Here is a 23,370-nt window from a genome sequence, read left to right on the forward strand (position 1 = left end):
TGTGTGTGTATAAGTGTTTTCTCTGGTGGTTGCAGGTTGTGCTTGCAAAAAAAGACAGGAATCAATGTGCACACATTTCCTCTTCCTGTTTCCTTAACCAACACCCTTAACACATCCTGGACTCCTTGGGGTAGGGAAAGGGCTCTTAACTGGGCTCTGTAGCTCCTTAATCTTGTTTATATGGTAACTGATTAGGGGCAAAATCTTTGTTGTATGAGTCTGAACCAGGGTTTCTGTACTGGAAACATGCACAGAAACAAGCACTAGGAAGTTGATATATTATTTTTAAATCCTGACTTCCCATATTAATTTCTCCTAAAGTCTAGGGCCTCAGTTTCAAGAATCTCAAAACTAAAAGAAGTAAAAGTTCCAGAGTAGATGATGAGAATCATCTCTGACCTTACTTGAAAGGTTTTAGGCCACTTTAGAGAAGCAATTTTTCTAGCTAGACTTAAAATATTCTCCATGTCCTTGTTTATTACTATAAACAAGCAAGTTCATTTTAACATTTACTTTTATTGTGTGGTATGAAGTACCTAGGAAATCCAAGTATGTACTGTACTAAAATACCCATATTTCCAAATAACATTACATGGTATAGGTCACAGTCTCTGCAAAAGCATCAAAAGCAAACCTGTGCCTTTATATCTTACAGTCCATTATTGGCTGCTGTTAAAAGTATGCTAACACATGATGAAGGAACAAAAAATAAAGCTGATAACAAATATGCTTTTCAAAATACACATATACACAGCTTACAGTGGAGCCCCATGGAAACAAGTCAAATGACATTTGATGTATTATCTATAAAATGTAGACTCTGCAATAAAAAGCCAAAGGCACATAAAAATATATTTTAACTTTAAAAATAACTTAGTTACAGTAATACCTTGCTTGTGTCTTAACCAACATGTAGCTGACAGTCAAAAGTTTGCAATATAGGTACAATATACAGGAATATATAAGAACTACAAGAAAAAAATCCCCAAATCCCATTAAATTGTTCAAATGTGAAAACACAGAAAGTTTAAACACTTGGGAGAACTCGCCTACGGTGAACCCAAACAATATACTGTACAAAAGAGTCTAGAAAAAAAGGCTTAGGTGTTAAATGCATTTTGATTTCCTCTTGTTCAGAAAATGCTGGAGAATGGTGAAGCTCCTCGGGGAACTTCTCTCAGCCTTTTCATAGCCAGAGCCAATTCCTGGCCAAGCCAGATTTCTTACATGTCTACAAATAAACAACAACAAGGAAAAAAAAACACCAAAACTGTGAGCTGATCGGCAATGCCTGCGGAAAATGTGCTCTGACTCATTTCCTCTTAGTGCCAGCCCAGGTTTTTGGTGTTGCTGCTTTCTAACTTGTTTTTGCAAATAGGGCATGATAGGTAAAAAAATATCTTATAGGAACAGTAACATTGTTTTAAGAAAATGTATCATATAATTAATTGCAAGAAGAAAAACCAAAACCAAAAGAAAATAGCCAGGGAAGTTTTTCTCTTCAACTGTGGTTAGTTGAATGTGTGTGTGTAGAGGGGGGGAGGGGGTGTTGTTTATTTTGGTACCTTTTTACTCTGAAGGGAAAGAGCTGTTACTTATTTTTATCCATGACATTCAACACTTCATCTAAAAATGAGGGCCCAAGATCCAGCTGTAAGGAGAGAAGGGAACCTGTCAGGTCAGAGAGGGACTCCTCAGACTTAGTCTTTTCCTTGATGAGCTCGCAGGGGGCAGGATGCTCAAACATGTCTTCGGCTGGCCAGTCGGAGTACTGTTCCGACAGGCTGGAGGAATGGCTGTCTCTGCCCTGGCTGGACTGGGATGCTGAACCACTGGAGGCCCAGGAGGCATCTCCTTGGTGGATTGTCCCATTCTCCAGCAAACTGCTCTTCTCCTGAGCTTTTTCCTCCAGGACAGGTTCACAGATGAGCCTGGGCAGCTTGGGCCGCCCAAAGGATTCCTGTTTGGAATTAAATGTTACTGGTGACAACAGTGGCAACATGAGAGCTTGGGACCCTCCGATGGTTGGGAGGGAGATGGCGTTTTTGAGCACAGGGGAGGGTGTTTCTGTGAACATGGAGTCTGATGTGCTGTTGGCCCGGAAGAACTCGCTGTGCCCAGGGAACTGGCCCGAGTGCGCCTTCTCCTGGTTCCCAGGCAGAAGCTCATAGTTCCCTTGCAGGAAGGAAATGTCTCCGAAGACATCATGTTGGCCCTCTTTGCCGATGTGGATGGTATGGCGGAAGTCTCCCAGGGGAGGACTAATCATATCAGGAGACAAAATGTCCCTCAGTTTAAATTTCTTTCCCTTCTTGTTGTTGGCAGCTTTTAGGTAAATTGGGGTCTTGGCTGGCATTTTGGAAGTTGCGAATATCTCTTTCACAAAAGGAGAAAAGGGCTACTTTCTTCACTGGTAATACACGTTTCTGGAAAGCTCTTTTTGCTAGGAACTGTCATACCATTTTTATCAAGTGGCGTCTACGAGACCTTGCTGAGCTTCTGGCAACCTTGGGCTTCCTGGAGGCTGGTTACATCATCTGCTTCCTTCCACAACACCAGGAGACCTGGAGGAAAAAAACAAAGAAGTTATGATCTTCCCATCCTTCTGCACTACTCAGGCTTGCCTATTTCACAAAAGGCTGTAAATCATGGCAGGTTCAGGCCTGCATAAAGCCCACTTTTATCCTGTTCCTTCTCAGATAAGCATTATAAAAAACACAGTGATTTTTTTTTAAAGCCTCTTGACTCTTCACCTGTTCTCAGATCTTCAAGGATGCTTTCCATTAAGGCTTGGTTTGGATATTTATCACTTACTAAATGGTATTTCCAGTTCGGTTCTAAGACTATTCGATTAAATGCATTGATCTTATTTATATAAAGAACTCAGTAACAAAACAGTATTAGTCTTGCTGGTATTCACACGAAAGCAAAAGAACAAAATACCTTTTAAAAACAAGATGTTGTGAGCAGTGGAGGACAAGAATCTTAGACATGTTCTGAAAACTGTGTCTATGGTCATGTTTCACAAGTTCTTAAGGATTTTAAGTCCCTCTTTTTCTTGGTGCTTTATAAAAACATCTTTTGTTTTCCCCTGAGCTAAAACAAGATTAATGCAACCTTATTAAAATTAAATGTTGGAATCAAATTGTAGCATGGTGAGAATTTCAGGGTTTGAGGTATTTTGAGATGGAAAGAAAACCACAAAATTGCTTCATTCCAAAGACAAAACATGATGATCATACAGGATATAAGAGGTGTGGAGAGGTGTGGCTCAAATGGTAGAGCCCCTCAGTAGGGCCAAACAAAGAAATTTTAAAAATCACTCACAAAAACAGATATAATACAGTGGGGCTCTCATTTAGCAATATTTTAAAACATTATTGGTCAGGCTTGTAGCCTCTGCTTGTGGTAGGTGTGATTTTAAGGTAGCTCTAGCATCTGCCTCCTGCCAGTTTACTGCCTTTGTGGGTAGAACTTGGGACTTGCTTCTGTACAAAGGTATGTCATGCCTCATGTAGGTTATGTAACAGAAGACACTATCTGAGCCAATAAGAAAGAGAGCGGGTAGGAGGTGTGCTAACACCATCACATGCCCGTAATCTCAGTAATCAGGGAGCTGAGATAGGAAGACAATGAGTTTGAGGCCAGTATGGGTTACAAGTAGAGGCCTTATCCCAAAAAACAGAGAGGAGAGAGGGAAAGGGAGCAGCAGAGGGACAGACAGACAGTCAAACCATTCATTCCTCTTGCCATTTTTGAGGATGTAAGTTGTCATACTATGAGAAAGGCTATGACTATGACTTCTGCTAAGGATGCTAGGGAGTTTGGTAGTGAACTTGCCCCAGTTGAGCCTCTAGTGAGACACCTTAATCCCAACACAGAGAGACCCTGACTCTCAGTCACGCTCAGTTTTTGACTCACAAAAATGATGAGATAATCAATAGGTGCTGATGCAAGCCATTAAGTTTTTTAGCAGCACAGAAAACCCATTCCCCCTACAACCACTATAAGATTAGCAATGAAGAACAGCTAGAAGAAAGCTCCAGAGACGCCACACGCTCTTTTCTCTTGAAAATAATCCTCCAGGTCTTCAGTTGCATCAGATGACATGCACAAGCTAAACTATTCCTCATCTTCACTGCAATCTCCCTCTTCTGTGTCTCTGGCCACACAGTCTGACAACAGTATTACAAGGGCTGGGTAAGATAGTGGCTTGCTACATTTGTTTTGTAGCAGCTGGAGGCCATCTGCATCTTCCCCATATTTCTTTCCTTTCAACAAGAGTTTTAAATATACTTATCAGTGGCAGGTGACAAGGATTGTGCTCCAACACCCACTGGCAAAGGTAACAGCAGCGTCTCAGTGTGTGGACATGCATGCTGTCTAGCCAGGCAAGCCTAAGAAGGGAAGCAAAGATAAATGGAAGATACCCACTGCGGCTTCAGATGTGGAGAGGGGCCCATGTAGCAATTTTATTCTTCAGAACAGGCTAACCAGGGAGCTGCCAAATGCAACGGGGTTATGGGTCTTCATAGTCTTAATTTTAGCTCTTATTTGGATCTTATCCTAGTAACAAAAGTTGAAACTAGTAGGTCGGGCAGCTCATGCCTGCAATCCTAGCTTCACAAGGGGCTGAGTTCTGAGGATCAAGGTTCAAAGCCAGCTTGAGCAGAAAAGTCAAAGAGTCTCTCATCTCCAGATTAACCACTCAAAAGGAGGAGGTGTAGCTGTGGCTCAACTAGAGCACTAGTCTTAAGCAAAAACAAATTCAGGGACCGAGCCCAGGCCCTGAGGTCAAGGCCCTGGACCTGCCCACACAAGAAACAAAAGCATTCCAGGGTTTCTTGCTAAAATATCAGCAGTTCCTTCCCTTAAGTGCCAAGCGACCCAGCACTACTCTCCTGCCTCGTTGGCCACAAGACGGCTGACAGCCCGCTGGGCTGAGGAGACCACAGGAGGTGGTAGGCAGCCCCGAGGAACGGCTGCCCATGAAGCAGAGGCCTTGGCACACAGGGCAAGGATGGCAGCTGCCATGGAAAGATACTACAAGTCAGGGTTGCCTGGGGTCAGCTGGTGAAGGAGGGTGATATAAGGCCAGGATCCAGCACAACTTGGTCCATATTATTCTTTCCAACCTCCCAAGAAGAGGCAGCCAGAGGGTAGTTCTCTGCCACTCTGCCTGGGTCACTTACATCTACTCTGTAACCAAATAAAGATCTGGGGTGGTGAGAAGGAGGAGGAGGAAGAAAGCTGCTTCTCCCCCAATCTCTAGACACGAGTGAGCCCTGAGGCCTCCAGCCTGGGGAAAGGTAGATTTTATGTCAGTGGCAAAGGGACAAAGGTTGGAAATAATAAGGCTAAATGTAAAAGGAAAAAGGGGAAGGGGGACAAAGAGCCAGATATGTTATAGGACATACAAACTATTACTGCTTAAAAGTTTAGAGGTGTCTACTATATCCTAGTCCTAAAAGCTCCCCAAGTGCACTGGAAGTTTAAAAAAAGAAAAGAAAGGAAATTCGGGGCAAAGGGCTAGTCTTACAACCTCAGATGAGGTGGCTTGTGTGATGGTGGGAGGCACCTAGCAGGTTTGACCATGACTCTCTGTGTCATCTGTCCTCTCCCAGCTCATGGATTCTGTTGATCCCAGGGAGGTGAGCTAATATCCAGTACACCAAGGTTCTTGTACCCATTACCTTCTTCTTCTAGCTCAGCAGCCAGGGCATATCTACAAAGCTTCCATGGGTTTTGTCCTTTCAAGACCATTTCCCCTTGTTCTTTCAACTTCATCTCTGCCGTTGCTTATGCAGACACCTGACAGGGTGGGTGGCTTCTTTACAGATAAGGAGTAGGCATTTACACACACACACACACACACACACACATATACACCCATGTATAGACATACATACACATATAATCTTGGGAGTAAGCATTGGCTTTTCTTTGTGCTGCCATTGTTCTAACTTCCCATATGTACTCATTCACTCACAAGAACTCGTGGGGCTGCTAATATGTTAATGTACCCATCTTACAAATGAGACATTACTGAGGCACAGGGGTTGAATCATCTATCAAGACCTCATGTTATGTTATCTGAGATCATGCCACGTGTTTAGGGAGTATACTCCCTGGGAATCCAGTCATTTCTCAAATTATGACGTGAGTACACTTCAGAGCCTGTGTGCTGGGCTGAGGAGGATGGGGAACAGGCTCTGGGCACACTGGCTGTGGGAACATGTATAAGTCAATCTCAATGGAAGGCAGCTAGACAATATCTTCTCACCTACAGACCATGTTCTTGGACTTGATTCCACACCACATTGAGGGACCAGGAAACATTATTCAGGTGTCTAAACAAGCAGAATCCAGAGCTAGGTACAACCCAAATGTCCATCTACAGAGGACTGGTTAAATAAATTAAGACATACCATTCAAACGAATGCTATTTATAGCTAGAGGAAAATGAAGCTTTCAATATCATCATATGGAAAGTATATATATACACACATATATATATCCAAAGGGAATAAAAGATACAAAAGTATGTGAATCTATTTGCATTGGCTTACATCCATAAAGTATTTCTGGGAGCACACACAAGAAGTTAATAATGGTATTTGCCTTCAAAAAGGGGGAGTGAATGAAGAGGACAGGCAAGAGTGAGAAAGGAACTTTCTCCATATCTCCTTTAGTGATTTTGGATTTTTAACATGTAATTATCTGGCTATATAAAAATATCAAAACATAACCGATAACTGCACAGGGCTCACACCGCATATTCTTGAAGAGCTGATTTCATGTTGTTTAGACCCTGCAAAGTCTGTGGGACCTGGGAATTGCTAACCATCACACAAACATTTCTATGGAAAAGGTATTCTATTCAAAGCCACATCTGGATGATGACCTCAGATTTACAAGGTCCTTTCACCACAGCATGGTAAGGGAAAGATCATCAAAGAGGCTGCATCAGTTTGTACTTTGAAGGATAGGAGAGATCTCAGAATAAAAATGTGTTCAGTCAGACAGGCAATGAGAACAGGCCAAGAGGCCTAGAGCTCAGGCTGGGCACCCTCATCAGGGTGCACACCAATGGAGTTGCCCAGGCTCAAGGCACAGCTTCTCACTTGGGAGGTGGTGACACAGATGGGCAACATTTTGATGAAATGTTTCTGAGTGCCTGGACATGAAGTCCTGTCCCTCTTCCTTATTTTAAGAAATGGCAACTTGGGCCGCTGAGGACTGTAGCAGTAGACAGAGTGGTGGATGAATCAGAGCTAGACAGCAAGGCCAGAAGATAGCCAATGGGCCAGAAGTGAATGATTAGACTAGCAGTGGGAGAACGAGCCCTCACTTGTCCTTTTTGAGCCAAATAAAGGGACTTGACAGCTCTGTGTATCAGTCAAGACTAACACCAGCACGAAGTCTGGGGCATTTGGACATTTAGTCAATGGCCAGTCACACTCAGTCCCTGGCTTTTCTGTCTTTACCCTTTTTTCAGTCAAAAGCTCCTTACTTGGTCTGTATCTTACTTCCTCTGTCACAACTTTCCTTAGTTAGTTGTCACTCCTAATATCTTCCTGATATCTTAAAAGACATATGGTAAAATGGTTCCTATGCATGGACCTTCCTCAAAACACCCTTCCCTATCCCTAAAATCTGAACTCTCCATGACTGCATCCCTTTCTCTCAGCTCATGAATTACGGTTTATTTCCCTTCCCCTATTAGATGACATATAAAATAATAGAAATCTAGGAAATCACATTCCTTGGAAAACAAACATTCTAGTTTTAGTCTCTGGAGAGTAAGATTTGCTAAAGAAAGGGATCCAGCCCGCTAGCATCCTCTCTTCAGATGGGAGGGACAGTCTAGCACATAGTAACCAGCTGTAGATGGACATGACATTACAAGTATCTGTGAGAAATCTAAGTGTGTCAAGACATAAAACAGAGGACCTCAAAGGAAGGTAAGGCCACACTTTGGGTAAGAATGGCAGATGGCTAGGTTTTCATTCCTGCACCAGGCTAACCAATTCTCACTATTGATTGCCTTGAATATAAATGACAGTGAAAACAATGAAAAATGATCACAGCAATATTAGGAAAAAAACCTGAAGTAGTCCTTTGTTTGTTTTTTTGTTTTTGTTTTTTTGAGATGAGATCTTGCTATGCATCCCAGATTGGCCACGAACTCATACTCTTCCTGCCTTACCCTCCTAAGTATTGGGAGTTAACAGCCACCAGGCCTGGTTGGCTTCATTTCTTTATCATCCCTTTGACAAACAAAATAATGCTGGAAATATCCAAACAGAGCAACAGCCAACAGGTGAGGAAAAGCAAGGGGGGGGGGGATCAGTTCTTGAATGACTCAGAGTTGACTGTACTAGCAACTCACGAGGTTCTGAAAAGAACAAAAGGTAAGGTTTAAAAATCCATTTATTTTAAGAAAGGAATGCTTGGTTTGTCTACTAATTGTTTTTAGATTCTTTGTGGAATGGGAACAAAAAATTCCCTGCATCCTGCAAAATAGCCTGCAATGTTAATTTAAAACACACGTGTGAAAATGGCAGGTGGGGAGACAGTGGGGAGACAGGGTACCCCCAGGGACCTGAAGTCCTTTCCTTTCTGCTTACAGGAAGTGAGCCTGCCTCCCCCCCCCCCTTTCTGGCTTGGTTATCACATCCTTGAAGGGTATCCCACTAGTGATCATGTCATCCTCCGTCCCAGCAGTGTAGCCATGCGTCCTTCCTCCTAGCACTCGGCCAGGAAAAATATTAAGTTATTCTTTCCTGTCTGAACCAACAGTCCTAAGGAAGGATGATGCCTCTTTCCACCACGTCCCAAACCCCAATCATTTCTGGAGTATTTCCCTCTTCTATCAACTAGAAGAAAAGTCCACTGAACTCAGTCCCCAGAAAACTATATTGGTGGCTGGGTTTCACACTTCAGAAAGGATAAAGGCTACCAAGAACATGTTCCCACATGTTCTAAGGAGGATAACTGAACTTGTTCAGTAAGAAGCTGAAAAATACTACAACAGCTTAAAGAAAACAGAGAGGGAAAACTAATCTTTAGGGATTCATTTAATTCTCTGGGAAAAGGGATTAGCTTGTTCTAGAAAGCCCTAGGGCAAACAGATTCAGGCTTCTCCAAAGAGCAACACAGATTTCTTGAAAAATGGAATGGACTGCCAGGGAAGTGGTATGGGGCAGCAAAGAGGTCATGAAATGGGGATGTGGGTGGGGAGGGGTTCAAGGGGAAGAGCCTCCCTAATGTACCTGAAACAATGGTGTTAACCTCTTATGCAGAAACACTATCACTGCTAATTCTTTATGGTCCCTTATCACATTCCCATATAAATATTATATGTTTATATTCCCATAGACTATAAAGGTGTTTGCCTTTATAGAACATCCTTTAAAAAGGCTTTCTGTTCAAATTCAGCTGTTTTGACTAATATAGAGATGAATAGCCAACCTCTGGTATCTGAAAGCTGAAGTTACTACTTCAGTGTATGCAATGTTGTTAATGATTTGTAAACTCTGTGTGAGGGCTTGTCTAAGATAGACAAAAAGCACTTTAAAATTCTAGGTGAAAGAAATGGTAGTGTTAGAAATCCAATACTGAACTTAAATGAAAGTCTAAGGCAGAATTCAGTGTAACCAGAGAACACTCAGTCAAAAACATCCTGAAGAGCATGCCTTTCATATTTCTAGTCTGTTCCACTCCACTCATTGGAGAAGTTATGATGCTTTTTCTATTTTTAGATTCTTATCCTCTCCTCATATCCTCTAAACTGATAGCAGAACTATATGCTACAAGACAGCTAGTGCAGCTGAGCTGCACTATACAAATCTTTACCAGACTGAGTAGGCTGTATTTTATGGACTTACTCAGAAAGTCTAATACAACTCCTCACCTTCAATTATTTGTAAGTGGACTTCTCATTTATGACTCAGCTGCAGCTTGTATTTACTTTCCTTTTACAACCTTGCTTATATTGGGCCCCATACATTCCATATGAGACTCACTACTCGTTTGTATTCATTCCTCACATTGATAGCACCTAATTGTACTATCTGAAAGATCTTTTAGAAACAAAACTGGATGGCAGAACACCCATTCCACTGGGTCCCAGTGCTGTTTTAGAGAGGCCATGGGGGCCTTTTCTCTATAAAAGTAGGTTAATGGGGAGGATCCAGTATGGACACTGATTCCTGACAGTTACACTGAGGCAGGTGCAGGCAAGTTTTTTCATGCCTGGTTCATTCTGCATGACTGGTTTAACATAGGACTCAGCCTCAGGGCTGGTCAGAAGCACCCAGGCAGCACTCTTCTTTGATGGATAGGAATCTAATAAGGCCATGGCTGTGAATTGTTCACATACACCGTAACTAATGTATCTGTCTTAGGGTGAGACTATACCAATACAGGAACTGATTTTGACTTCCAGCAAAATTTAGCCATGATATTCATTCTAAACTCTTTCCAAAAGCACAGAACATGAGAAGCTGCTTAGTTGCTCACAAGAAGAACTACTAACATTTCAGTCAGCAATTATTCCAATGTAAAACCCCAACTGTGGTAATAGTAGAATGATCAAACTTAGCTTCATCTTGCAAATGTACACAGCCTGGTCAGTAAACTGTTTTACCAAAAACATGAGCTAGGCATGTTTATTTCAACCCTGTTCACCACAGCTAAGCTACAGGGTAAACCAGGATGCCCCAAAACAGAAGAATGGATATGTATATCTCAAATGATCTAAAGTAAGTTGACAGGTACCCACAAGTCCAGATTAGGCACTCTTATTCCATGTGAACTTTGAGGGCCATGTTCTTAGTCCTTTGCATTATGACAGACACATCCTCAAATTTAGACATTCTGAATACTCCATTTCTCCAGTGGGATGAAGAGACAAAGATAGGGATTTCCATTCTATTCTTCCATCCTGGTAAAGCACTCTGCAATCTCCACTACTCCTTGAATGAGCTGAATACACAGTTCCTGCATCAAACCAACACTGTATATATTTGTACTATATAGCAGTGGCCACTCCATTCTTCACCAGTTCCATGGCAGATTCCCTTGTATGAACTGTATTCTTGCCTATATGCACACATTTGATGAATGAATGAATGAATGAATGAATGTACTGTCTAAGCAGTATTCCTGTAGGCATGAATGGGCACATTTATCTTTCTTCCTCTCACAACATAAGGCATGCAGCTGAACTTCAAGTTCAGAGATGTTACATCCATTAACCTATTAGAATTTGCATCATGATACAGGACACATGTGAAAAGTAATGGCTAATATCTAAGTGCTTTCTAAGATAGCCAAACAAGTTATCACCGCATATAATACCTGGACTGTATCTCATAGGACATAATCTCAGCTTAAGCTCATACCTCAGGTCAATCAAAGATGGAGCAATTAGAATTCTAGCCACAGCTTTACTGTCAACCTGATCACATAAGAACTGCAAACCAAGACTACCTAACATCTTATAGCACTGAGATTTCAGTAGCAATGACAGGCAGAGATGCCAACTCGGCTTTGTCAGACGCTAATAGTGAATAAAAGAGAGGTCCTAGATACTTGAGCCTCCAACTCTAATAACTCACTATGAATTCTCAGTCATTCGGCTATTGTCAAAAAGAATCTCAAATGGAATTTCAGCTTATAGTAGAGGTCAGAAGATTAAAATGAAAAAAAAAAAAAGTCTCCTGAGCCTCAAGTTAGAAAACAAACATCCTGTTCTTAGAAAATAAGTGCCGCTAATTCTTTTCTCAGAGGAAGCACATGCATGTGACAATCACACAGCTTTCACCAGGGACAATAGCTCCCTTCCCTTGCTATTGACATTTCACTTCCCTCCTAACTTTCTGAAACTAAGAACTCCAAGTTCTTGAGGTGGAATGTTCTCCTACCTTCTTACCATCAGCCACGAATCATCACATCCTCTGAGACCTGCTTCAGAGTCACTTCCTTCCTGGAGGAAGTCTTCTCTAAGCCACCTCACGTAATCCAGCCTCCATGCTCCCTGTCTTGGTTTTCTTAGGGTTTGTGTAGAGCTTATGCAGTTTGTCATTTTCCTGTTTTCTGGCTTTGTGACTTTATGTCTAATGCCTCTGGGTAAATAGTAAAGCTCAAAAAGACTAAGGTAAACAAAGGTGCTACAAATATGAGGGCTTCTGTTGGTAGTCACTGATAGAGCCTTAAATTGATAGGCCTTAAATTCTGTTGAATAGGCTCTTTTAGTTTTCCTTCTGCCTGTCTATAAACTATAGTAGGTGAGTCAAATCTGGCATCTTGCTGCTCAAAGACATACATACATATACACACAGATATGTACATATGTACATATATATAAAGTTTCAGTGGAACACATAATGGATGAATGAGCATTCACTCAAGTACTGCCTACAGCATAATGATTCTCACTGGAGGTGGTTTTGTTTGCCTCCTGCCACCCCCAGGTGTCATAATGCAATGTCTGGAAACATTCTTGATTCTCATGATTGAGGTGAGAAGGGCTACTGGCACCCTCCATTGCTCAAAGACTGTCACCAGATCAAAAGATTGTCTCGTTTCAAACGTAGTTGAGAAAAGCAGTTGAGAAACCGGAGTATAGCTGCTCTTGCCCCACACGATGAGAGTTGAGCAACTGGGAGACAGATTGTATGTGGTCCTCAAAGTCTAAAATACCAAATTCTGACAGAAGGCTACACCTCTGCCTTAAACTGGCCTGTCTACAGAGTTTCATGATGGGTTGTCTGTCCCCTGCAATCACACTGGCAAGTGGCTGTGGATATACTAAGGCTGCACCAGTGCTGCTCTAAGTGGGGCCATGGACCAGGATTCACAGCACAGGATCCATCAATACAGAAATCAAAAATAAGCTCTTGGCAGATGAACGAGAGGAAAGATGGCCAAATATAGTAATTATATTCAATGTATATATTGTGAAAATAGAATCACATAACTGGAGAGAGTGTGTTGTATGGAGCTGGAAAAGATGGGGGAGAAAAATAGAAGGGTAACAAGATATACTGGATCAAGAAATATTGCATTTATAAAGATTTACTGAATTGGAACCCACAACTTAAAAGATAGAGAAGGGCTGGGAATGTGGCTTAGTGGCAGAGTGCTTTCCTAGAGTGCTTGAAGCCTTGGGTTAGATTCCTTAGTACCACATAAACAGAAAAAGCCAGAAGTGGTGCTGTGGCTCAAATGGTAGAGTGCTTGCCTTGAGCAAAAACAAGCTCAGGGACAGTGCACAGGCTCTGAGTCGAAGCCCCAGTACTGGCAAGAGAGAGAGAGAGAAAGAGAGAGAGAGAGAGAGAGAGAGAGAGAGAGAGAGAGAGAGAGAGAGAGAGAGAGAGAGAGAGAGAGAGAGAGAGAGGGAGAGGGAGAGGGAGAGAGGGAGAGAGAGAGAGAGAGAGGAGAGAGAGAGAGAATACATTTTAAGAAGTAAACTCTTGAAAATGTTTTGCCATTGCTATAACAATCAAACATATGATCAGTAACTTTTTTTTCCTCCACAGAACAGACTATGAATAAGTCTGAGAGATGTAACCAGTTGAACTTGCATAAGAGCTACATGTGGCCAAACTGCTACTTCATTGTACACAGTAGTATTATTATGATGGACTGAACATTGAAACAAATGAATAAACAGTGGCCCTGATTAGAGTTTGAGAAGCACTGGACTTTTTCTTCTGCAGATGGAAGATTTTTTTCTTTCCTCTGCCTGGACGGGGCATATGCCCTCTCCACTTTCTTCTCCTGGTAACTGGCAGAAAGTCATCCAAATCCCAAACCCAACTGTCATGCTGGTTCCTCCTCCTACCTCATTCTCCATAGTTATGTCTCATTATGTCTCCCTCCACTACCCCACTGCCTCCACCTTACTTCTGTCCCTCACTGTGCTGCCACATCAGAGTATCTGATCCTCATCTGTCCCTGTGCATCTCTTCTCTCCTACTTTATCTTCCAAACTATCCCACAGTGACCTATCAGGAATCCTCCAGTAACCACCTCACTTACTGTGGGCAGGCCCACCTTTATAGCCATGACAAGCCAGCATGTGACTACACTGGCCACCCTCTAGGTTGTCATCTAAGAGTAGATCTTTTTCATTGTTATGAGCTTAGTATCTATTTCTGCTCTAGCCCAGGCTAGCCTCAAATTTGTGGTCCTCCTGCCTTAGCCACCCAAGTGGCTACAGACATACACCATACCCAGTTCAGAAAGAATGATCTTTGTTCACAGGAGGTACTGAGTAAATGTTTATGGAATAAATGAACAATAAGAAAACTTAACAGCTTTGACCAGCTTCTTCAAGCCTGCTTGCCCTGCTGAAAATACATGATGGAGTCTGTCTACAAGTCCTATAGGAAAAACAAAAATTATTTAACAAGACATTGTCATCTGTTTTCTGGTGGTAAAGGCTTTCTTTCATTTTCCCATCTGTAAGGCATTTTAACTTCCCCCCATCCGTGCACGGTAACAATCTTAACAGAGTATCAGTACAAACCAGACTGATTTTACAAGATGGTACAGATCTTTGGGATTATAACAAATATTTGTAGACAAGCTTTTGAAAAGGGAAATGACTTCTATCCATGTCTGGAATGTGCAAATAGAGTCTTAGAGAGTTAAGACTCAAGGCAAATTTGACAACACAGTTCCCTGAATGATTCAGTTCCTCTGGCTATAGTCAAGTACAACTGAAAAAAAGAGGTCCTGGAGAAAACAATGAGCCCACTCTTCTAACCTTTCCTTCCAAAAGGAAACTGGTTAGAGGGGAAATTGGCCTATGTGACCTAACATGTATTAGGAAATCTCGAGAAATTACAATAGTCATTCTATAGAAAAGGGAAGCTCAAGGTGGAGCAGTAGTCATGGGAAAGGATTTTTATACTTCATATAAGGTGTGAGTTCCCAGACTTGATGAAGTCACAGCCCAAGGTCCTACAAATACTTCTGTCCTTCCGATCAAGCATCCATATTTTAGAGCCTTGGAAAAATGTATACACAATTGTTTACAAAATACACCTAGGAAAAGACTTGATATTTTTCATTTGTTTGTTTTGCAGTGCTGGAGATCAAACTCAGGGCCTTAGGCATGCTAGGCAAGCAGTGGACCACATGTACATTCCCAAATAACTTGACTATCATATCTTTAAGAAATTGAGGTTTGAGCACTGCTCAGTAGGCACTGATAAGTTCACTCAGCAATGGGGTTTTCTTTTTTGAGAGTTGCTAGATGGGTAGATTACATACCAAAGGCTGATTTTAGCCAAACATGAGAAGAATCTTACTGATAGGCCAACTGACTTGAAAGGCATAGCAGATGCCCTTATCGGAAGATAGCATGGGACCCACAGGGAGCCTCCTTGTACCACTGACAAGCGGGGCTCCAAAATTACCTTGACAGACTGGAAGGGGGAGGAGGAAAACCACAGGAATAAACTGAATAAGAGTGAGGAGGAAGTCTTGCACTGGGCTAAAGTTAATTATGTAATCACGTAAGTACAGAATGAGGCAGGATGTGGCCAGCAGTTCTTAAAAAAAAAAATAGACCTGGGCATTTTAGTTCACCACGAGCTTACTGTGAACTGACATTGATTGAGACCATGGCTGAGAGAGCTATAGCTTCTCCAAGGCTTGCTACACAGGACCCACTAGCATAAGTCCTAGAACACACCTGGGGACCACCCCTTCTAAAGGACTCTAGACGCCAGAGGCCACCAGAGAAGAGCAGGCAGCTAAGTGGAAAAAGTGGAGCCACACACACAGTTGATGTGTGAGAGAAGAAAGAGACCACACTGTTACTTCCTTTCAGTATGATTGTTCTATAGGGTCCAAGGACAGAGTTTGGCATGTGTCTGGAGGAGCATGGTGCAGTGGCCCGTGCTTGTAATCTCAGCTCCCTGGGAGGAGGAGGAGGAAGGATGGCAGCCCAAGCAAAAGTGTAAGACCCTATCAAAAACAGACCAAAGTAAAAGGAGGGTGGCACTGAGTTCAATATACAGTACTGAACAAACAAAAATAAATAAAACAGGAAGCTGGGTGGGGACTGAAGAAGAAGTCCAAAGCAGCTTGAGTTAGTCACTGAAGAGCAGGTAAGAAGACACTCTGGGAAGATTCCCAGTTGGGTCTGGGTGGCAGTTGGGACTTCAGAGGTAAGGCAGGGAATGAGGGAAACAGAGATGGAGCATGTAAGCATTCTTGTAATGGGAGGACTTGGGGCAGATAGCCTCTACCATACCATCAAGGAGCAGCTCCTGCTCCGTACACACATATAGACCACAGTGATTAACACACTTATCTGTGCTCAAGATGTATTTACATCTCATGTCAGAGACAAAGGATACTAGTATAGTGGTTCTTTATGCTGTGTTCAGTGTCTTTTGGAGCCCCAAGGGCTCAAGCAAAACACATTTGAAACAGTGCTTGCTTCATCCTGAAGTCATCTTAGAGCAAGGAAACTACTTCCACTAGGCTAGGACTTTGTATACAGGAACCAGTGAGATACGGCTTCCCTAAACCTTCATCCAGCCCAAGGGCTAGCCACTCGTGAATCTATTCAACAACAAACATCCACTAAGGACCTATGAAGGGCCAGGTGCTGTCTTAGTAATGATGCCCTGGTTGTGTGGAGGCAGATAAGATGAACATACTCCCATGTACGTGGCCTAGAAGGTCTAGGCCAACACTAAGAAATAATCACTATGCTCTAAGTAGACACCTGGGTACTACAATCAAAACACAAGATTTGGTGGAGATTGTAACTGCTCATCTGCAAAGACTTTGAGAAGGCCCAATGAGAGTTCTATCTATTTCCACAGTAAGGAATGATGATCCTGCCCATCAGGACCACCTACCCCTTGAATCTGAATGTTTAGCCAAGGAATAAATGATTTTACTGGATTATGTTTTACATGAGACAACAACTGCTGACTAGAAGAGGATGCTAGAGAACAAAGTTAGTAATATAGATAGGGCGAGATTGTCTATTTCAAAAAACTAAATCCCTTTGTAAAGCAGAAAAGGTGAAGATAAAATAGGTACAGCCTTGCCTTCTAGGTAGTCTAATTAAGAATCCACATGGATCAATACATGATCACTGTAGCTGGGTACCGTGGTGCATCGTCAGACAAGCCTGGGCCACACGGGGAGATTCTGTCTTAATCTCTCCACCCTCTCCAAAAAAAGATTATTATAAATGCACCACGTGTCACAATGGAGAAGGCACAAGATACTCAGAAAAAAAGAAAATCTGAATAGAAACTTAGAGCCAGAAGTTTAGATAATACCATGCTTCTCTCCAATTCCCTACTTCTTTGCAGATGGGAAGAGGCACCATTCTGAGAAGGCAGGGAGGGATTTGCCTGTGGCCAGCTGCTCACTAAAAGCATAGAGCCTTGTTTTTTGCTGGGGTAAAAAGCCTAAGTCTGAACTGACCTTGGGCAAGAAAAAAAATTTAAAATAAATACATAAATTAAAAGGGTAAGAAATCAAACACATTCCAAGCAGTAAAACTTCATTTCACCCAAAATACCTTTGCTTGTTTTAACAATGTCTGAAGCCTAAATTGTCATGATATATTTGAATAGAACATGGCTTTTACAACTAAATGCATGACAATGATCTATCACTGGCATCATGTGTCTACACATATGACCTTCTGGTTGTCACCAGAACATGACTGATTCCCAAATGTGTAAGCTGTCTAAATAGAGGCCTGCCTTTGAAGTTCCTACTTTCCAGCCTGCTCAGGCTGCTCTCCCAAAGAGCTGTACTGCTCTAATGACTTCCAGCTTAGGGATTCACCTTATTATTAGCATGATAACTATGCTAATAGGTGACATAGATCCTGACTCATTGGATTCTAGCCTAGAGATTATCTGAGATCATCTAACACCAAATGCTTCATGTTAGAAATGAGAAGAGACCCTGTGAGGTCAATGTTACGCCATTTGGGTCAGAGCTAAGATTACCACCTCAGCTTTCCAATCTCTAGTCTTTCCTATCCTTGGATGGTCCCCATCACAGAACCACTAGGCATTTGTTGGCATCTTCTTGCTCACAGCTGGTTCTCTACCACTTGAGCCATGCCTCCAGCTCAGCCAGCATCTTCTGGTATGCTCTTCCAGTTCTATACCTGTACCAACCATTTTTGGTTGACAAGGATGTCTTGTGTTCCAGCGATGCTAAGATATACTGTACTATGTAGCTTCTTTTATGTACTAGAGTCCTGTAGCTGCTCTGTGAAGATACTCTGAACCTGATCTCTATGTAGAGACTCACTGTGCACCCTGTTATGGTAACTCCTTGTCCTGCAGATGGGGATCTTCATCCAAATCATTCCCCTCAGAACCATTTCCTGAGGTGATTCAGTTTTCAGTATGCATATATAGGCAGTCATATTTGCTAGCTATTGGTATATGATCACTCCTAACTTTCTAAAATGTGCAAACTGAAAAATCCTTTCTTCTTTTACTTTTAAATTTGGGATTCTAATTAACTACTATTAACTAATGACAAACAAACAGTAACAACTAAGCAAACACTAGTTTGGAGCTCACCAATTTTCACAGTTCGCTAAATGACTTAGAAAGAGTCTCTTTGTCCCCCAAGCATGGTGGTATACATTTGTAACTCCAGCACTCAGAAGACTGAGATAAAAAAAAAGGTTGAGAGTTTAAGGCCAGCCTGAACTATAAAAACCCTGCAGAACAAACAAAAAACCCAAATCCAGAAATAAGTCACTTTTCAATATCAATGCTATGCTTCATATTACAAAACTGTATGATTAAATTTTTAAAACTGCTTTTCCACCAAAGGCATTGTCAAAGTTTATTATTCAGCTCTGGTTGAAGTTGGCATTGAAATAATCCACCAGGGTAAAGGTTTTTGTTTTTATTTTTGCTGTATTATTATTATTATTTTAAGGGAGAGCTCTCAAACTACTGCTGTAGAACTACTTGGCTACTTTCTTTCTTGTGGGTATTGTTCTGTTTTGTGGTTTAAAAGGAGGAGACAGGAACAGATAAGAGAAGGTTCCAAAGGAGTTGGACAGCTCCAGGGCTGTCACCTCTGGTTTTGAGGCAACCTGAGCTATTCTGAACGGTTCCTGAGCTATTCTGAACAGTTTGAGCAGCTCCTGGGTGACTTCCCAGTGAAGGCTTGGCAGACTGTCTTGAGTGCACACATACACTCTCTATGTATCTAAGGCCTTCTTGCTTTATCTTTCACACCAGAAGTTTATCTAGCAGTATCCAGGGCATGTGCAGAACTGTTACTGGCCCCATACAGCAAGGACAGAGCCCAAGGCCTTCCTGTGCTGCCTCTTTGTGGTTCCTGCCTTTCTCTCTACTCTGCTCTGGGTAATAGTTGTTGTCAGGGACTTCAGGCCAGGCCTTATGGACACAGGATATAATGAGAGTTCTACAACATCCCTGGCCTCTGAAATGCTTTCTCTTTGGTGGTGGCATGTCTTTCTTTCCCCTTTCAGAGTTCCATATTTGTACCTAGTAATCTCTCGGTCTAAATTAAACTGCTTATGTTAACTCAAGCAGTTTCATGCTGGATTCACTGTAGAAGAAGGTTACTACCATCCATGTAGGACCAAGCCAATGTTAGTTATTAAATAATTCGTACTGTATTCTCTAAGGGTGGCAATTACTGTTATCTTCCTTTGGGTGGTGATACTGCTCCACAGAGTTATACAAATGAGTTCCTTGCCAGAGGCCAAAAGCCATAACAATAATGAGACTTAATAGCTTTCCAATCCCTCCTTCCAAGTCATGAGGGTGTGGCATTAGGGAAAAGTGAAACAGATCTGAGTTCAAACCCTGCTACCACTACTTACTGAGCTGTGTGATCCTCACCAAGTTACTAAACTGTTGTGCATGTGTGTTCTCCTGTGGAAGAGAAGGGCGTTCCCATGCATTTCAAAGCAAAGTTACAAATGTTAAATGAGAGGACAAGTGTTCAGTACCTACCAAAACCAAGAAACACTGATAATATCAACCATTTATCATGCCTATTGGGAGCAGGCATGATAATCCTGAGTGTGACATTGTTCAACTGCTTGAATACTCAGGGTAACACTGCCACTGCATATTACAATGGACAAACTGAAATACACAGGTTAAAGTCACTTGCTCAAAGTCACACAAGCATTAGTCCTAGAATGAGGTTAGTCTGACCCAGGGACTTAATAACTTCAAAGTATTTTTTTTCTCTCCTTCACTCAAATAACTTCTGGCTTCAGAAGCTTCAGTATTCTGCATATACAAATTTAGGTATTTACTTTCTTAATTTGGGCATCTAATATAACTTGGTGTGCCCTCAGTCTCCACACCTACAAGATGAATTATGAACAAGTCTTCTTTCATAGAATAATTGGTAGAAACCACTGAGCACGCAGTTCAGACTTCAGGCCAAAGTATTTGTTACATCAGGAGTAATGAACACTTGAACAATTCTCAGGCTTCCATGCTGGGGAGAGATTTTGTGGCTGGCTGAATCCACTAGTTTCAAGTAACTATACTTGTTCTCTGGCAAACATAGTGCATATTTAAAAATAGATGTTAAGTTCTTATTCAATCAATTAGAAGAAAACCAGATTCTAGTTAGAAAGAAATTGCCTAGGCCTATATAAAATCAGACCAAAAGCAAGAACATATATACTTTAAAAGTGCAAAAATAAAACAGAGTAAGTCACAGCAGCCTTTGTGGAGGCTGTTTAGATTTGAGAATTGTATTCCACCCACTGGATACATGCTATAGCTAATGGACACACAGCTTGTAAAAATGTTATGGCCTGGTTAAAAAAAAAAAAAATCTTTGGGTGATACAGGTTAAAGTGACTTTACTCCCAATGCTGTTGAATACTAGGAATTTTACAAGTGGAAACGGGCAGCTTTTGTGAATATGTTGGACATAAAACAAACTACCACATTAAAGGAAAAGCTGGAGAGCAGACAGGGCAAACCAGCTTGGGGGAGAGCCCTTCTGCAATCATTGTTCAGGCTTTCTATTTAGGTGTCTCACACCACATTTAACTTTACAATAAGAAGGGGAAAAAAACATAGAAAGGGGAAAGGAAACACTTCTCTAGCTGCCTTTCTATGAACAGAATTTCAGGCTCAGATTAAGAGAGGGGAGCTCCTCTTACTGCATGTCTGCAGGGGCATGGCGCCCTTAGCACTGTGTTCTAGTCATGGAATTCATAGTGTAAATCTCTAGCAGATGACACCACTGGAAAATAGAAATTGCCAGAAATCCCTGGAGGCTTCCAAACTTCTCTGAAGTTCTTATCTGTGAGCCTTGGGGGGGAGGGGGGGTGGGAGGTAGTCCTGTTTTCTGCCATGGGTTAAGCCTATTGGGAAATCTATGCTTTTTTGGAAGCCTTGAAAAGAGATTTTCAACCATCCTCTGACTACAGAAATATGTATCATTTGTTTTACATGAGATGGCGCTGTATAATCCACAAACTGCCCCCTCCCCTTGTTTCTGAGTGCTTTGCTCTGAAGAGTCTGGGTCACACACATACCCAAGGAGTTCATTCTCAACCCCCTGCACTACAGGTGATGTCAAAGAGAAGACTTCTGGAACTATCCAGAAGAGAAGAGAAGCTGTATTTTAGACTTTTCAGCTGACTCAGTTTAAGGCATTCTGCTGCTTCCTGGCTAGCCTTTTATTCTCCCTATGATTTTATGGGAGGAAATCCCCAAACTGGCTTTGCTGTTAAAATCGGGTCATCTGCTCCCCTCCTAGTTTTTATACTTAAGAAAAAAACAAAAACAAAAACCCAAAACAGTACTTCAGCCCTCTCCCAGCCAAAAACTTCACTGTGAAGCTAAGAGCTGCAAGTTGGAGACGGAACCTTTGTCTCCCTAACACGTCCATCAGTTTCCTTCCCAAAGCGCCCAGCACACTCAGAACACATCAGCAGCCCACTCCCCTAAATACATCAGGGCTGGAAAGATTCATGTTCTAAATCCTCCTGACATTCCTTTTCCCACCCTCATTTTAATCTACTCACTTTTATTTTTTAAAGACAAAATGTAATTACTTGACTGTCTTGGCCGGAGCCGCACTCTGGGGCTTTTACTCCTTTCAACACAGCTGTGCTCTGGGCTTTGATGATGCTATCCACGCGGCTTGTCCCAGCTCCAGCCCGGCTCGGTAATGTATCATTCAAGTGCGTATTTATTTTTAAACTGACCTCTCCTAGACGGTACAGTATAAAGGAGGTCCTGCCAAAAAAATATGCTACTTTCTATTTATAAGATGAAACACATGCCTCTCAAAGGCGAGAGGAGGGGGTGGAGTATAGTAATTCATAAAAATAAAAAAAAAAAGAATGGCCAGATCCATTCCTCCTCCGGTCTCTAATACCCGTCTATGTCAAGACAGTTGCTAAGAAAGGGGGGGGGGGGGAATCTTGTAAACGCTCAGCTGTTAAGAAACCACAAAAGCAATGCAACTGCCAGATCTGTAGGTTGGCAGCCTCGCCTCCGTGTCGCCCGTGGAGAGGGCACCCAAGGGTGGGGACGGGGGTAGCTGCCACCACAGATGTGCAGGGTGCACCCCATGTGCCATCCGGGTGCAAATACACAACGGGAGGGGCGCGGCAGCTCAGTGCTGCTCGTTCGCGGATGGAAACACGCGATGGGCGTCCAGGAATGGCTGTCAGCCGTTCCAAGGGGGGCAGTGCAGCCGCGCAGTCCCACCCTGAAAAGCGGTGGGGAACAGCGCGGGGCGGGGGGCGGGGAGGCTCTGCGTTCCGCGTGGGCCGCCCGACCCCCCCCCCCGCCCCCGGCGACATTTACAGCCCCAAGGCCCTCCGCACCCCCGCCGAGCCGGCGGCGCCCGGGTCCCCCTCGCCCGCCGACGTTCCCAAGCCTTTCGCGACCAAGCGTCGGAAGCCATCTCCTCCGCCCCCCACCCCCGGCGGCGCGGACAGGCGCGCAGGTAGACGAGAGGTCTGGGCGGGCACCGACTTACCCACAGCCGCCGAGGACCCCAGCCGCAGCACAGCCCCAGCCCCGGGGCCGGGCACCGGCGCCTCCCGCGGGCGCACGCAGTCCGTGCCGGTGGCGCGCAGATCCAGGCGCGGCGCGTGCTCCCGGCGTTATCCGCGCGGGGACCACACGAAGACGCTTCAGGTCGGCGTCCGGGTCTCCGGCGGTCTCTCTGATCGGTTCGGCCCGCTGCGCACCGCGGGGCCGGGGAGAGGAGAGAAGGTGCGAGCCGGACTGAGCGCGCGGCTGCGGGACGAGCGCCCTGAACCTGCGGAGGGCGGGGCGGCGGGGGCGGGGCCTGCGGGGGGCGGGGCCCGGGCGGGAG

At 43.2% G+C, this 23,370-nt stretch overlaps 1 protein-coding gene across 1 annotated transcript; it reads right to left on the reverse strand.

Moving 5' to 3' along the window:
• Positions 1 to 457: 457 nt before the first annotated feature.
• Positions 458 to 23,274, reverse strand: Cdc42ep3 (CDC42 effector protein 3). Its single transcript, XM_070025386.1, has 2 exons — positions 23,029 to 23,274; positions 458 to 2,564 (listed from the first exon to the last, which is right to left on the reverse strand). The coding sequence occupies exon 2, from the start codon at positions 2,354 to 2,356 to the stop codon at positions 1,592 to 1,594; it is 765 nt and encodes a 254-aa protein (XP_069881487.1). The 5' UTR covers positions 2,357 to 2,564; positions 23,029 to 23,274; the 3' UTR covers positions 458 to 1,591.
• Positions 23,275 to 23,370: the final 96 nt, after the last annotated feature.

Source organism: Dipodomys merriami, unplaced genomic scaffold (assembly GCF_024711535.1).
Source record: "Dipodomys merriami isolate MVZ:Mamm:240054 unplaced genomic scaffold, mDipMer1.0.p SCAF_17, whole genome shotgun sequence".
Lineage (NCBI taxonomy): Eukaryota > Metazoa > Chordata > Mammalia > Rodentia > Heteromyidae > Dipodomys > Dipodomys merriami.